Raw genomic sequence first — 17,196 nt, forward strand, 5'->3', positions numbered from 1 at the left:
TGAATTTATAGCCTACCTTTTTCCATCACTGAACTTGGGCAGTATAGAAGGTATTCCCAGTGGCTGGGTCAAGCCCTGGGCTAGATGAAGCCTACAAGTTATGTATTATGGCAACGTGCTTGACACTTCCTCTCACTTGCTCTTTTGTGTCTGTAGTTCCATTCACATAAATAGCTTGCTTTTGAGGTGGGGAGGGAATACAAGGCTGATGAGATAGAAGCTGTGAAAGCCTGCTCTGTGTGGTCATCTTTGGCCTTCTTGCATATTTACAAGCTTATGGCAATAGTCCCCAGTCAACTGGAAACATGTAGGATTGAAGCAATTTAAATATAACAGTTCCATAGACATAAGGGTGTGTTCATGCATGACTACATGGCTTACTGCTGTTCCCTTATCACATTTTTTCCTTTCCCCCCAAAGCTTAAAATATTGTACTATACATGATCTTTCTCCTAAACCTTTTATCCTCAGTAGATAAGCCTGCAAGTGCATACTTGACCCAAGATCATGCTGAACTTGATGTCTAAAGCAGGGATCTTAACCTGGGCCTTTCCAGTCCAATACTAAACAATGTTGGTTCTCTCCCAGTTCTCATGAGGCTACCCCTATGAAGATCTTAAGTCTCCCATGTATTTGACAACTGTCTTAGAAGGGTGCCACTATTTGTTAAGCAACTTTTTGTTTCCAGTAGTGATTGGATTCTGTAAAGTAGTGATTTATGATTCCATGAAGTGGTAGTCCCAAATACAGGCTATGTGTATGGTTGTCATGTTTTAGATAGGTGTGTTAACAGCCTCTTTACCAGCAGTACTGTACATCTTTATGCTGCCAGTGAAGTGCTCCTGTTGAATTTCTAAAACCTGTGAAACAAGGGCCTTGAAACAAGGAATTTCTAAAACCTGTGAAACAAGAGACTTGAGAGCACCACCGCACAACGCCATGCACCTGGAGGGGATCAAAAGGACAAATTCCAATTGGCTTTGTATACTCCAATTGAAGTATGCACATTTTGTCTGGTTCAACTCAGTTTGGGCCATGCTGCGTCATGCCACAACTAGACCAAAAAGTTGGCTAGCAATACATTGGCACACCATGAACTGCTACTTGCTAAGGGCACAGTCCTAACCAGGTCTACTCCAAAGTAAGTCCTATTTTGTTCAATAGGGCTTACTTGCAGGAAAGTGTGGTTAGGATTGCAGCTTGACAGCCCAGTCCAAGCATGTCTACTCAGATGTAAGTCCCATTAGAGTCAATGGGGCTTATTCCCAGGAAAGTGTGGCTAGGATTGGGCTGTCAGTTGCTTAAACCGAACTAGACAAGAGGGCAGTCTCCAATGAGGATGTGCACAACTGGCACCTGGGGCGTTTGGCGGGCCCACGGTCAGTTCTACAGGTGCCATACACATGCTGGTGGGGCTTGAGCCCCACCTTCCCCCCCCCAGCCCAGGTCCACCAGGTGGGCACCTCGAACACTGACCCCTGTGGCCTGAAGGCGGAGCCCAGACTTCCCGGCCTCCATGGTTGCTGGGTAGGTAGACCTGGACTCCTGCCTGCAACTGCAGCCTCGAGGGGTCTGTGCTCGCCTCTCCACTGTCCAGCCCCAGGCAAGGCCTCCTGGCTGCCCTCCCCCCACCACAGGTGCAGCGCCTGCCCCACTGGCAGGGCTGGAGCGCTGGCCAGGGATAGGCTCTGCGCGCGCCTTGCAACGCGGCGCCATTTTGTCTGTGCTGGGCAGGCCCAGCCCCACCTCCCCCCTGAATCGATGTTCTCGGCTCTCCGCAGCGCGCCTGGCTCCTTCTGCCGGGGCTTGATGAAGGCGGCCTGGCGCCACGGCTGCCGAGCTGTCGTAGGTGAGTCAGGCCGGTGGACGCGCTGGGCCGCCGGCCGGTCGCGTTGACGACTCCAGCTTTGCGTGCGCTCCGCGGTGGGCTTCCGGCGTCCTTGGTCAGCTCGCGGCTGTGGAGCTGCACTCGGCCCTCCCCCCACCGCCAGGGCCCCGGGCAGCCGCCGCCGCCGCCATGAGCACCGAGGACGAGATCATTCGCATCGCAAAGAAGATGGAGAAGATGGTACAGAAGAAGAATGCGGTGAGTCCCAGTTCGCGGGGGCGCGGAGTGAGCGAGGTACCTTCGAACGCCGAGCCCCTCGCGCGCCCGGCTTGAACCGCCGGCCGGCCAATCAGCGTCGCCGCGCGCGCAGCTGGGCGCCCGCCCTTTTCCCCTGAGGGGCGCAGGGTCTGTTGGCGCGCGGGGGGGGCTCCCAACTGTCACCCGCTGGGGGTGGGGGAGGTGCCTCGAGTCGCCCGGGGAGACCTTAAGTCGCAGGGCGCGAGACTGTTGGCTCCCCAGCCAGCAGCCCCGTCCTGAGTGGGGCCCCACCAGGGTCGTGCAGTGGGTGGGGAGGCACTGGAGTCCTTTGAGAAGCACCGCCGCTGTGTGAGGTGCCCACGCAGAGCGTGTGGGTTGTGGAGTCTTCGGTGCCTCACACTGCGTAGGTGCTTCTCAAAGGATTCCAGAGGGGAGGCTCTGCCTTACCTGCTTCTCCACCCACTGCTCAGCCCTCAGTCCTCCTGGGTTGGGAGGCAGGTGAGGCAGAGCCTCCCCATCTAAGTTCTCCATAAAGCCACCCTGTGAAGCACCCACAGCCCACACAGAGAGAGGTGAGGCTCTGCCTCCCTGCCTGCCGCACGTCCCAAGTGGGAGGCAGGTGAGGCAGAGCCTCCCCACCTGAGTCCTTTAAAAAGCGCCACCACCATATGAGGCACCCAGGCACACACAGCCAAGGTGCTCTGCCTGCCTGCTCCTCTGTGTTCCCTGCTCTGCGCACGGGTTGTGGGTGCTTGGGCGCCTCACATGGCGGCGCCACTTTTGGAAGGACTCCGGTGGGGAGGCTCTGCCTCACTTGCCTCCCCACCGACCACACACCTCTGGGTCCCACTTGACCGTGGCATAGTCAAGATACGAGGAATCACATCAGGCCCCTGTGGGGTTTCCTCTCCCTTTTCCTGGGCCCATTTGTAAAAAGGCTGATAACCAGAGTAGGCTAACTTCAGACTCAAGAGTGTGATGCTTTAGCCTCCAAAGGTGACTGTCACCCTTTCTTTTCCCAAGGGTTTTTTTTTGGGGGGGGGGGTAAGCTTTCCTGTCAGGAAAATTACGGTGTTGTACTTGTTTTTAGGAAACACTTCTCTCTCCCTCAGCTTACCTATTTGCCATCCCAATTTCCAGGGTTTCTGTAAATCAGTGTTTCTGGTGCCAGTGGTACTTCAGGTGGTGTCTGTGGGATGCTTGGACACCTGCCACCCGGCAGCAAGAACGTGACACAAACAGCGGTAGGAGGCTCGGCAGACAAAGCTTCAAAGCATGCTTTTCCATGCTTGCAAAAGCCCTCCCATCTACTCTCAGCTTCTTACTGGTGTTTGTCATATCACATCTGGCCTCCCAACCCAGAAGTAACTGGCAATTATGTCATCCCCAGTTTTGTCTGATGTTACTTCAAATAGGTGGACCATGTGAAGTACAGCGGAGAACAAATGTTGGGAAACACTGCTGTGGGTTATTTTAGTTTTAGTTCAAGTGGGCTTTAGGAAACGCTTGTTTTCTTAGGATAAAATCCAGAAAGGCAGAAGCATTAAAGCTGATGAAACCACAAAGGTGATATGTATGGATATCAAAGGTGAATGTATGTGCATTCCTATTTTGCCATTGGGAAATAGTCACGTAATGCTACAGTTCCGAACTTGGCTATTTCAGGTAACTTAGGTCATCAGTTCTGTTCTGTTCACATACTTACTTGGGAGTAAGTGCCACTGAGCTCAGTGAGTCTTACTTCTGAGTAGTTTTGTGTGGGAGTGGCCTATAAGACTCTTGTGAGTTTGTATATAGTTTCTGAGAATCTTGTCAGGTACCACACTGGCGTTAGATTGCTAGCTGTTTATTATACTGTGTTGCCATTGAGTGTGAACCTCTTGCTAAGTAGACAGTGGGAAACATCAGTGAATGACTAGTGCAAGATTGACCTGAATCTAAAAAATTGAATCTATTTTTAATCATTGTTGAGAACCTGTAACAAATGAACCTTGAAATGACAGGTGCAAAACAGCCCTCCCTGGAAGATATCTACATTTTCAAGAGAATGTGTGAAAGATGATGTTTTAAGAGTAATAAATCCAGTTTATTGTGTGTTTCAATTTAACACACTGTATACACTCGTGTGCCACTTAATGACAGGAATACAGACTGGAATCCCTGTCTGTCAAGCAGGCTCGACACTTTGCAAAGCCTCTGAAAGTGATGGGTAACTGCTCCCGTCACCTCCAGAGGCTTTTCTGAGCCTCCCACAGGCAGCGCATGTCTGCGTGCTGCTTCTGTCGAGCTTAGAATACAGACAAGCATTGTGTGAGAGACTGGACTTTCAGTTTCCTCTGGGAAACCGGAAATCATGTCTCTCGTGCAAGTGGAGCATTCTGAGCCTCTGGAGGCGAGGGGAGCAGAGTTCCCCTCAGCTTCTGAGGCTTGGGGTGTGTGACCTCCTGACCAGCATTAGCCGTTACATGTGCAGCCATATGCGACTTGTCACTGGCCTGAAGATCATTAAGGGGTGCATATCTGTACTTGTATTATAGTGTACATAGAAGATTTGATGTCTTGTTCAAGATTTGGGGGGGGGGGGCATAATGTGTTTGAGAGATTTGCAGACCAGATTTCTTCAAGCGATGATCCTAGTCTGATTAGTTTTAGAATTGCTGTGTAATGCAAGTATACATGAATTAAAATGCATACGTGACACAAAAAATGAATGATACAGTAAAATTTGACTTCTTACATTCTTCAAAAAAACTGACTGCACGACCGTGTGTGTGTGTGTGTGAGAGAGAGAGAGAGAGAGAGAGAGAGAGAGTGTGTGTGTGTGTGTGTGTGTGTGTGAAAAGAGCCATCTTAACATAAAAGGCATAAGAAGAGCCCTGCTGGATCAGACCAAAGGTCCATCTAGTCCAGCTTTCTTTATTTCAGTGACCCACCAGATGCCACAGGAGCATTAAACACAAGATGTACCTGCATCTTGTTGCCACTCAATTGCATCTGGCATTCAGAGATAGGATATCTGTAAAACCTGAAGGTTACATATAGTTTATTGTATTTATTTATTTTTCAAATTTTTATACTGCCCTTCCCCCAAAGGGCTCAGGGTGGTTCCTTCCCTCCTTGTATCCTCACAACCTGTGAAGTAGGTTAGCCTGAGAGATAATGACTGGCCCAAGTTCACCCAGGAAACTTCATAACTGTGCAGCATTTTGAACCTAGATCTTCCAGGTCTAAGTTCAGCTCCAGAACCACTAGTTGCCGTGGCTTGTAACCTATGATGGACTTTTCTTCCATAAATCTGTCCAATTCTCTTTCAAAGGTATCTAGGCCAGGTGCCACCACAATATCCTGTGGCAAGGAGTTCCACAGATTAATTATGTACTAGGGAATCATTTCCTTTTGTTTGTCCTAACATTCTTGCCAGTCAATTCTAGTGGATGTCCCCAGATTCTGGTGATTCCCTCTATCCCAGTGTTTATCAAACTATGGGTCGGGACCCGCTAGGTGGGAAGCAATCCAATTTCAGGTGGGTCCCCATTCATTTCAATATTTTATTTTTAATATGTTAGAATTGATGCTACCATGGTATATGACTGCATTTGGGGAAATGTTTCAGATCTGTACTTGTAACAGGCACCTATAGATATGTTTTTAACAATGGTAGTCAATATGACTTACTCCTGGGTAAGTGTGGATAGGATTACAGCCTAAAATTTTCTTGCTTGATGATGTCACTTCCAGTCATGATATCACTTCTGATGGGTCCCAACAGATTCACATTCTAAAACTTCGGTCCCGGTGCTAAAAGTGTGAGAACCACTACTCTATCCACCCTCGTATTCCCTCTATATCTCAGGGCCTCATCCTATCAGTGTTGATGTAGCCATGCCAAATGGGGTGCATCCTGTGGTGAGGGGTTGTCATGGAGGCCTCTTTGGGGTAAAATTGTGAAAAATGCCCTCTCCCTTACCTCAAGGCTTGTAGTGGCTGCATCAGTAGTGCTGGGAAGCCGGATGGGATTGTCCCCCAATTATGTCCCCCATCAGGCACCTTCTTTCTAAAGAAAGAAGAGCCACAAACACTATAGCCTTTCCCTGTAAGGGAGGTTCCCAAGCCACTAATCATTTTGGTCTCAAAAAAAGACATAGTGGATATGGAAAAGGTGCAAAAGAGAGCGACTAAGATGATTACTGGGCTGGGGCACCTTCCTTATGAGGAAAGGCTACGGTGTTTGGGCCTCTTCAGCCTAGAAAAGAGACGCCTGAGGGGGGACATGACTGAGACATACAAAATTATGCAGGGGATAGACAGAGTGGATAGAGAGATGCTCTTTACACTCTCACATAACACCAGAACCAGGGGACATCCAGTAAAATTGAGTGTTGGGAGAGTTAGAACAGACAAAAGGAAATATTTCTTTACTCAGCATGTGGTTGGTCTGTGGAACTCCTTGCCGCAGGATGTGGTGATGGCATCTGGCCTGGATGCCTTTAAAAGGGGATTGGACAAGTTTCTGGAGGAAAAATCCATTACGAGTTACAAATCATGATGTGTATGTGCAACCTCCTGATTTTAGAAATGGGCTATGTCAGAATGCCAGAGGCAAGGGAGGGCACCAGAATGAGGTCTCTTGTTATCTGGTGTGCTCCCTGAGGCATTTGGTGGGCCGCTGTGAGATACAGGAAGCTGGACTAGATGGGCCTATGGCCTGATCCAGTGGGGCTCTTCTTATGTTCTTATGTCTCTCTCTTCTGCACCTTTTTCAGTTCCACTATATCCTTTTTGAGTTGTGGCGAACAGAATTGGATGCAATATTGTAGCCTTACCATTGATTTGTACAATGTCATAATATTGGTAGCTTTATTGTTAATCTAAGAATAGAGGATTGAGCATGGAACTGACCTTTTTCACAGACACTGTGTACTAGGTCAACACTTTCATTGAGCTGTCCAACCCACCTCAGATCTCCCTCCTGATCCATCACAGACAGGTCAGAATCCATCTGCATACTGTATATGTGAAATTTTCTTTCTTGTCCCAGTGTGCATAACTTTATTTACTTACATTGAAGTGCATCTGTCATTTAGCTGCCCATTCCCCCAGTTTAGAGAGATCCTTTTATAGCTCTTCATAATCCCTTCTGGACTTCACAAACTGGAAAAGTTTAGTGTCATCTGTAAACTTTGCCACCTCCCTGGTGATCCTCCAATTCCAAATCATTTATAAACAAGTTGAAGAGCACTGGTCCCAAGACTGATCCTTGAGGGCACACAACTTTTCACCTCTCTCCATTATGAAAATTGCCCACTGACACACACTCTCTGTTTCCTAGTCTTCAACCGGTTCCTAATCAATAAGCGGATCTGTCCTCTTATTCCCTGACTGTTTAATTTTTCCAGGAGCCTTTGGTGAGAGACAGTGTCAAATGTCTTCTGAAAGTCCAGATGTATAATATTGGTGGATTTGCCCACATCCATATGCCTGTGGACCTTTTCAAAGAATTCTAAAAGATTCATGAGGCAAGATTTACCCTTGCAGAAGCCATACTGATCCTCCATCAACGAAGTTTTTTTCTTCTATATGGTTCCCCCCCTTCTTTATTAGTGAATAATGTTGAATAGCAATATAATAATGAAAAATGCAGAGAAAATGAAAAAAGTGTGTGGTGGGGTAAAATATGTGTAATACATTCAGTAAGCATGCAAATAAGCAAAGCCATCTATAAAATAGATATTAATAATCAGTCTATGCATAAACTTCTAAAAATGGCTTCAAAATGTCCTTACATAGTCCTATAAGCCATAGGTTGGAATGTTGGTAGAGCTGAGATATTGTTTATGTTTTAAGATTTTATCCTTAATTAGACTTTCCACCATCTTACCTGGAACAGATGTTAGGCTGACTGTCCTGTAGTTTCCTGTGCCCGTATCTCTAACTCTTTAAAAGCTGGTGTGCATTGAATGCTAACTTATTAAAATGAGTTGGTAGCTGCAAGCAATATGGAAACCTTTCTGCTGGTTACTTAAATACAGATTTAAAGAAATAACTTTATTTGACTTGATTTTTTATAATATTCTAAGTCTTCTGCTTAAGTTCAGGTTTAGTTCCAGGGATCTGTTCAAAGTACTTAACTCAAAACAGTCAGTTGTTGCCAGCCCGGTGCTATTGCATCTGTGTGAAAACACCAACAAAGGGTGTACTGTGCTTGTGCAAAAACTCAGCCTGTAACTTGGTGAGTTAGTGTAATTATAAGAACTTGCCTGTGGACAAAAATATAACTCTTGCATGTCCAGTGTGCCAAAGCAATTGCAATTAAGCAACACAGAAGACTGCTGCCATAAGAATGTTCCTTTGGTCTTTATTTTTAGTCAGACTGATACAGGCTAGTGAAAGCCATAAGCCAAACACAAACAAATTAAAAGTTAAATAATTAGGAAGTTTAATAGGGAAAATGTTCAAATGTTTACTTATGTTAATGAACCAAATGTTTATGGATGTTTATAGCTAAATTAGTTATTAGTTTCTATGTTTAGGAAATAAGGAAAAGAGTTTATTTGTTTAGCATGCTTAAAGCATTTTTGGTCTCAGTCAGAAGCTGCAGCCAGTAGATAGGTTGTAAATTAAGGAATGTTTCTTAAGAACTGTCAAAGCATCAGATAAGGTAAAAAGAGAGTATGAGGAATGAATACTGAGTTATTATAGCATGCATACCAAGGACTAGATAAGAAGAAAACACATGGGAAAAAGGGGATTTTTGCATTTTAAAACTTTCAGGCTTCCTTAAACCAGAGAGAAGAAGGCTTTTTGGATTCTTTAAACTTATTAGTTCCCTTTAAATCAAAATTACAGTCATGTATGCATATATTGAACACTGGGAGGAGCTAATATAGCAAAGTTTCATGTCAAAGAGAGTATGATGCCTGCTTGTTTTTAATGTTTAATAGTTAATAGTTATAGAGTGTAACTAACACATGTATGTAGGGATGCATCTTCAGAAGTGAATTTTTAGCAGTCAAAATAGTTTGATCAAAGCATAAATACACAAAATAGTAAAAAGTCATTAAATTAGACCATTGAGGCTGCTTAAGTCTCAGATGTGTCTCAAAGTAACCTTGAGAGGCAGATGTAGCAAAGTTAATTAATTGAGTAACAAGGAGACTGGAATGTGGACTACTCTTCAGATGAGACTCTTATCTTAGGGCAGAAGCATTCGTAACTCTGTATCTCCCCTGCCTGATACTTTTAATTGGAACTAAGGAGATACAATTCAGAGACAGATTTACAACTCAAAAGAGATTTAGCAGTCAGGAAGCAGGATGCATTTGTAACAATTAGGAAAAGTCATATCTCTTGGAGGTGATAGAACTAAATGTTATATACAGGTAAGAGACACTTTAATGAGGAATAAGGCCTTGGCAAAGGCAGTAAATCTATTGCTAATTAAAATAGTTTTCCAAGATACAGACATCAGCAGAAACAGCTGGACAGGAACAAGATAATATGAAAAAGCCCCTAATTAGCAAAACATTCCTGAAAACCTCTGTCAGAGGTAAACGGCAGGAGGGGCTAGATTTACGTAATTGAAATAAAGAGGAAGGTTTCTTAAAATCCTTATTTACAATAAGAATTTAGTTTGTTCTGTATTAAATATATACCACTATACATCACAAACAGAGAATCACACATGAAATGGAAGGAAAACCAAAAGGGCTTGGTTCAAACAGAGGTTAGCAGAAAGCCCACAGTGATTAATTAGACCAGACAGAAAGAATGTTGAATAGATAAGCAGATGGCTGTTTGAAACATGTCAGGGTCAGGCCAGTGAGGAATGGCCAGTGATAAGCAAAGACATACCAAAGGCCAGTAATAAAGAAGTGAGGAAAAGACATAGTTATCTGTGGCCAATCCTGAAAAGGCCTCCATCTCTGATGTCACACATCAGCCAATGAAATGTAAGACTCCTCAAACAAAGGAGCCAGAATCCAATATAAGGGAAAGGTTCACACTGGAAAATTGCACTCTCTCTGAGGGCTCTGAGAGTTCCCACATGGCTCTCATTGCTCTCAATGCTTTGGACAGGAGTCCCTGAGCGGCCTGTTGCTGGCAATGAAATAAAGCTTGCAGACGATCACCACTCTTGCCTACTGAGTTTGCTTTTGAGTTTGCTTTTGACCTTGCAACAATATTAATCATAATTAAATTATAAGATACAGGCTGCTTTTAAAGGGAGTAGATGGCAGCTGTAGGGTGCCTTGATCAAGCTTGACTTTAAGAATCCCTTCCTTCTTTTTCTTGTTTGTTAGTGGTAAAAGGTGACTGTTATTCTGTTGTTGGTAGTCACCTTCATTCAGGGCCCACTTTTCTCATACAGTATTAATGTTTCCCTGTGCCTTGCAATATGTACCTGATCAGCCTTGGCCATACTGAATGCTTTTCATCTTCTTCCCTTCTTTACCCAGGAATCCCCAGATTTTGATGTAATCCAATGTTGAGTTGTTTTCCAACAAGAAGGGGTTGCTGAGCAGTTTTGGCTGTCTCCAATTAGCTTTTATTGATTCTCTTTCCAGTATCTTTATAGCTGAGCCTGCTTCAAAGCTCTGACCAAGCCCATTCATAAGTCAGACATAACTTTACCTTCTTTCCTTCCTGACTCATGGTATCCATACAGTTTGAATACTGGATCTGGATTCATTTTCATACACAGTGAATTATACTCTTTGTAGTAGTGGTCTTCAACATCTTTCATGCAACAACCCCAAATAATTAATACCTAAATAAATATGAGACTGGCAGCCCATCTCACAGTGGCCAACCCTGCTCCTTCCGGCCTTACCAGCATGTCACTTCCGACCTGTTCACTCTTGGCCCTCTCAGCTCTGCACCATCTGGCATCAGGAGTTGTAGGAGGAGACTATGGCTGGGATTGCAGGAGGCAGCCTGATCCTTAACAAGCCATGTTGCTGGCTCTTCTCCTGGGGAAGCAGTGGCTTCTATTGGCGTGAGGCAGCCACCTGCTCTGGTCATTTTGTCCCAGCAGCCGCCAGGCGCAAAATGAAGTTGATAGCTGCAGCAGCCAGCCCTGCCCCTTCAGGGTTGCAGCAATTGTGTCCTGGGCTGCTCAGCTCTTGCAAGTATGCCAGCAGCATTCCTTGCATTCCACAGGCTTCTCCAGCCATTGTAAAGTGACAGTAGTATAGTGGAAAGTGAGGAGGATTGTGGCAGTTTCACTCACTGTGTGAGAGTGAAGCTGCCACGACTCCCCATATGATACTTTGGGACCCCATTGGGTTTGCAACCCACAAGTTGAAGATAACTGCTCTGGAGCAAGCATGATACCCAGTAAGGTGATAGTGTGAAGGATGTTAACTGCAGTCATTGGTTTTTGTAATCTACCTTCATTGAAAATAAGTTACTTTTAACTTGGTAATTGCCCAAAATGTTGTATTAGGAGCAGACATGTGCTATAGTTATTGATTTATGTCATTCCTAGTCATCTACTTCTAAATGCTTTTTACTACACCTATTTGCCCTCTGCATCCTTGCAGCCCCATGGGTTGCTCTCCCTGCAAGAGTCTTTTGCTTCTAAATCACCCTCTTCTCCATCAGCAACAGTGTGCATTGAAAGCTCAACTGATTCAAACCCAGTTTCCATTTCTATTCAGAAAAGCTCTTGTTTACATGAATTCTCTATCTAGTTGTAAGTGGTACTTGAATTATGGGGGAAAGTATAGGGGGCTGTTAATGAAATCCATGTGCCACCCCAATTTTAACCAAATCTCACCCTCCATAGCCTTCTATAACAATATAAAGAGTTCATCAAAAAAGTTTACGGGAATGGAACCCTCTGTTTGAGTACCCTGCAGTTTGAGTACTGATTATGTCAGGTGTTTGCTAAGCCCCCTACTTATGGAGAAGTTAGGTTCCAGGATCTGTTTGTAACTTGAAACTGACATAGATTGAAACAGCTAGTTCTTGCTATCACAGTGCTGTTGTGCATTTGTGGAAACTCTGGAGCAATTTACATAAAATTAAACAGTAGAAAAATAATTACAACAGATAAAGGTATGGGGAGATACACCTTGTTTGCTTTTGTTCTCCTCATAGGGTAGTTTGTTATTTTGTGGCTACTGTGAGAAGGTGGGGGCACAGTCTAAATTGAAAAAGTAACTATCAGTATTTTTCTATAGTATAATCAGTGTAACAAATTACCTTATTGTGTAATGAATAGGTTCAAGTTGGCAGAGGTAATATTGCACATATGGATTTTCAAAAATCAAGAGCAATTGAGTAAGAGTAGAGAAGAAAAGGTAAGCAGTAGTTTTTTCCTCTTATTAGATACAAATGTCAGTTTCCGTAATTAGAGCAGAGTACTGTACAATTAAATATCTTTCCATGCACTTCCATTATACAATATATTATATGAATGTATATTAATTGGATTAATGCACGCATTGGTATGAAGCCATACCATCTTAAGACGTTGAATAATGAACCTAGTCTTTGTTGTTTCTAAGTGGAGTCCATTTTCAGAATAATTCTGACTGCCTTTACTTATCTTTCCTGATCCATTAGCTGTTCTTAAGACCTTCCTAGAAAAACTTGAGTAACAAATATTGCTCTTTTCATATAACTGTCTTTGTTGTAGTGATGGATTTTTGCGTTGATTGATTAGAAGAGTGCTAGTACAGGTGAGCATCACTTAGCAACAGCCCGCATATGTGATGGTTGCCACTGGTTGCTGTTCACTCCCCCAACCTCCGAAGCCAAGGGCAGCTATGCTCCCTTCACCTCTGGAGGTTTTTCTGAGTCTCATATGCTGCCTCTGCAAGCTTCAGACTTGCCATTTTGGCTGAGAACACATGACTTCTGGTTTCCTGGGAAACTGGAAGCGACATGTTTTCACCCAAAACAGGTATTCAGAAAAGCCTTCAGAGGCAAGGGGAGCACGGATCCTCTTGCCTTCAGAGGTTTTGCATAACGTCAAGTCTCGCTTGCCGACGGGGGTGCCAGTCTGCATCCCTGTCACTAAGTGACCAACAATCGTATCATAAAATGTTTATCTTTTTAAATGTTTGGTTTTTGAAAGCCTATCTACCCCTGGGGGCTGGGGATAAGAATAGGCCCTCAGTTTGGCTGTACTTGTCATAAGAGGCAACTAAACAGCCACCGGGTAGATGGGACTCGTTAGCCTGGGAAGGCCGCTCATTTGAGAGAAGGAAAACTCTGATCCCAAACCTCCACTGCCTTGTGGCTACATCCAGTTATGGAAAAGGCTTCAGGAGACAACCTTGAGGCAAAATCCGGAACCAGAGTCCCTGAGGCAGTTCGCGGCTGTATACAGTCATGCTCTGGCAACTCCTGCGATGCCGCTGGAACCAACTGTATTGGCCTCTGCCTTTCCATTGGACCATTTCAGCGACGTGGAGAGGGGGGATTTGCTGCATGGGAAACAAGTCTATCCTCCATATTTACTTTACCCAGGCTTCACTCACTGGAGAGGACACTGTTCCAGAACCACCATTCAGAATGCGATACCATAGTCTTCTGAGACCGAAGGATGCCAACATGGCAAGCCTATCTTAGGACTCAGTTCTATCCAACTTTGCAGTGTGGATGCAGCCACAATGCAGCCCCAAGGAAAGGGAACAAATATTCCCTTACCTTTGGGTGGTACTTGTGACTACCCTGCCCCCACTGCAGGATGCAGTGCATGCCCCATTGTTATAGCTGCATCCGTGCTGGAAAGTTGGATAAGACTGGGCCCTTAATCATGTTCACTTAGTCACTGAGTTGAGTGGGACTTGTGTATTTATAATGGCAACTTTTGTTTTGTTTGAAGTTTCACAGAAGTCCTATTAGCTTTAATATGTCTTAGTCCAAAATAAAGTGTGAACTTTCACATTCTCTTGGTTTCTGTAGGAGAGATACAAGCTACACACATTTAGAAATGTGACTTTACATCCCAGTCCTATGCAAGTTCACTGGAACTTGCTCTTAAGTCAGTGGGTGTAGGATTGTGGTCTTAATAGGATTTATTTCTATTCAACTCAGAGATCAATTTGTTGACAACTGTGCAAGCCTACACAACTGTGCTTAGGTCATCTACTAAGTACTTTCTCAAGAGTGCCACAGCTATTGGAGGCTAGATTGGTGACCACAAGTTGTAGTTGTAGTTGTCCTTGCTAGTTATATCTGTGTTCTGGAATTCTCTCCCTAGAGCAGTGTTTCTCAAACTGTGGGTCAGGACCCACTAGGTGGGTCATGAGCCAATTTCAGGTGGGTTCCCATTCATTTCAATATATTTAATATATATTTGTAATATATTAGACTTGATGCTACCATGGGTATGTGATTGCATTTGGGAAAATGTGACAAATCTGTACTTTTAACAGGCTACTATGTATATGCTTTTAACAATGATAGTAATAGGACTTACTCCTGGGTAAGTGTGGGTAGGATTACAGCCTAGGCTTGTTAAAAATTTTCCTGCTTAATAATGTCATTTCTGGTTATGATAATACTTCCAGTGGGTCTCAACAGAGTCTTTTTCTAAAAAGTGGGTTCCAGTGCTAAAAGTTTGAGAACCACTGCCCTAGAGCGATTTACTGCATTCTTTTGCTGCTCACATTTGCCACAGGTCCCTAACTTATCATTTTACCAAAGTGTTTGAAAAAGTTTAGCTGCTAGACTGCAGTGATGAGTTTGTAATTTATCTATTAATTTTTAAGTGTTTACAGTGTTGTGTTAGAATATTATTACCATATCTTTTGTTTTTACAGTAAGTCAGTTTTGTGGATCTGCAAGACTGATTTTAATAAAAATAAATTTTTTTATAAAAAATTATGAAAATATCTATAAAAATTATAGATAATCCTGATGACACTGGATTTCTTCTATTATATGCTTTCTGCATGATTCTATAATTTTTAATCTAGTTTCTATATTTGTAAGAAGACATTTTCCTTTCTGTTAGAATTGTACTGCATTGCATAATTCATTGATGAGTTTGTCATAACTGATTGTATGCACATCAGTGAAAGACACGAGGGCAGAACTCTTTTACTCATATGTACCTTACTTTTTAGGTAGGTTTCAGGGTATCATAATCAGTATAACAAGTCTGTCAGTACTGACTGTTTGAACAGTGTTATAGCAGTATATTGATGGGTATATCTTTAAAAATTAGTGAACAATCAAGGTACTTGTCAGGTATTTCTGGTTGCAAGCTAATAAACTACATTTTTTCAAGCTTATGACTAAGACATGTTGAGTCCTTTCTGCTGCTTGCATCACTCAGTCACTCAGACTCTGCAGTCACTCAGTGGAAGATAATATTCCCTTCCTTTCCGTAATTACTTGGGTTATTTTATACCAAGTAAGTTCTCATTTTTATACATAAACATTATCATGGCAAGTAGCAACAAGCCTGTGCTTCAACTGAGTTTTGTAGACTTAAATATTCCAACAAAAAAAAAAAAATCTTCTTTGAAGAGTAATTGACTGTATTATTTGGTGCTATTTATTTTCAGATTTTGCTTCTGATAGAACTTTCTCACTTTAGCTTTGGTTATCTTGAAAATGGTCTGCTTTCAGAAAATGGTCTGCTAACTTTCAGAAATGTTGCTTAAAATAAATTCTGGTAGTGTTGTGTGTGACTGGTTATTAAGTATTAAAAATCTGACTGGATAATAAAATGAAAAGTCGTGTATATAATAGCTAAACCTGGAGACAATTCTTGCTTTGTTAGATTAACAGCCCAATCTTAACCTGCGCTGGAGCAGGCAGGCCTACACCGTATCCAGCGTTAGGAGGTGCCTGTGGCACAACTTGGAATAAGGGGATATTTATCCCCTTACCCCATGTCGTATGCTAGCCACCATATGGAGCTACTTGGATCTGCACCAGCAAATTCTCTGGCACAAATCTGAGCAGCCTGTGCAAGGCTGAGCCGGCCAGGAACAGGGGTTAGTATCCAGCCTAAGTGGCTGAGGCTGGTCCTAACCCACTCCCAGGCCCAGTCAATCCTCCCCATGCCCAAAAATACCCCTTGAGTCTCTTTGTTTGTCACATCGCATCTGGCCTCCCAACTCGGAAGCAACTTGTAATGGCATACTCACCAGTTACTTCTGGTGGTACTTCCAATATGTGGATCATATGAAGTGATATGTCAGTGGTTGAAGGCTGAGAAACACTGTACTAGATCACTAAAAGCCAGTGAGCATTTAATGGAATAATTGATAATATGTTCAGATTTGGGGGAGAAGGGCTGTGAAAAGTAGATAGACTTAAAATTTTACTTGGGGGATTGATAATAACTCAGATCCTTCTGTCTGGGTTGATTTTAATTCTGTACAGGATGATGGGTGAAACTGCTGCTATTACTCAGAAGACCAAGGACTAAAATGAATAGCATTCTTACAGGACAAAAATAAACTGTCTCTTCTACTCAGAGTTGATTGGGCAAGTTGAAGTTGTTTTAGGAAAAGCCTCACTTGCCACTGACATACCACTACTGGATTTTATTATTTAAGTGTATACTGAGTTCCCTAACATTGTAGAAGTGAAGTTGAATGAACTTTTGTGTATCTCATATTAACTGTTCTTTTAAGTTCATGGCAGTCTACATATTGAATTTTGACAATGTGTTTTACAGGCTGGGGCTCTTGATTTACTCAAGGAGCTTAAGAATATGCCCATGACTCTGGAGTTGCTACAGGTATATCTTTCTTTTTCTTTTCACTGCTGCAATACTCTTTACACAGGTGGGTCTTGGTATCTGCTTATCCGTGGTTCACTGCAGTCCCCTGCCCCCCTCTGTCCCCAACGATAGTTAACTTCCTGTTCCTGCTTTTTGTTAATGTTCACTGTCCCTTCTTGCCTACCTTCTTGCTTGTCTGTTAAAGCAAGAAGCATAGAGTAATTGCAAGAGGCTGTGTGCCTGCTTGCTTGGTTAAAGCAAGAGCCATTTCACACAACTGTCATGAACATAACCAAAGGTTATGGGATGAGGGGGCCTTGGAGATGAGCTTCCCCCTTATCCAGAGTTTCCAGTATCCACACTGGGGGGGAGTGTGAAAATGTACCCATCCAATTTTCAACTTCCAAAGAGACTC

General features: G+C 43.5%; 1 protein-coding gene across 2 annotated transcripts in view; it reads left to right on the forward strand.

Annotated features, from left to right (window-relative positions):
- Window positions 1-1,809: 1,809 nt before the first annotated feature.
- The window catches only part of TCEA1 (transcription elongation factor A1), a 39,412-nt gene continuing 24,025 nt past the window's right edge, over window positions 1,810-17,196 (forward strand). Inside the window, exons 1-3 of one of the 2 annotated variants that reach the window (XM_066623192.1) lie at window positions 2,027-2,086; window positions 12,312-12,390; window positions 16,737-16,799. In XM_066623192.1, coding sequence (XP_066479289.1) covers window positions 2,082-2,086; window positions 12,312-12,390; window positions 16,737-16,799 — 147 coding nt within the window. In that variant the 5' untranslated portion in view covers window positions 2,027-2,081. Of the gene's footprint in view, window positions 2,087-12,311; window positions 12,391-16,736; window positions 16,800-17,196 lie in introns of both variants that reach the window. The other variant, XM_066623194.1, reaches the window with a different exon arrangement.

The sequence above is a fragment of the Tiliqua scincoides genome, chromosome 4 (assembly GCF_035046505.1).
Source record: "Tiliqua scincoides isolate rTilSci1 chromosome 4, rTilSci1.hap2, whole genome shotgun sequence".
NCBI classification, from domain to species: Eukaryota; Metazoa; Chordata; class Lepidosauria; order Squamata; family Scincidae; genus Tiliqua; species Tiliqua scincoides.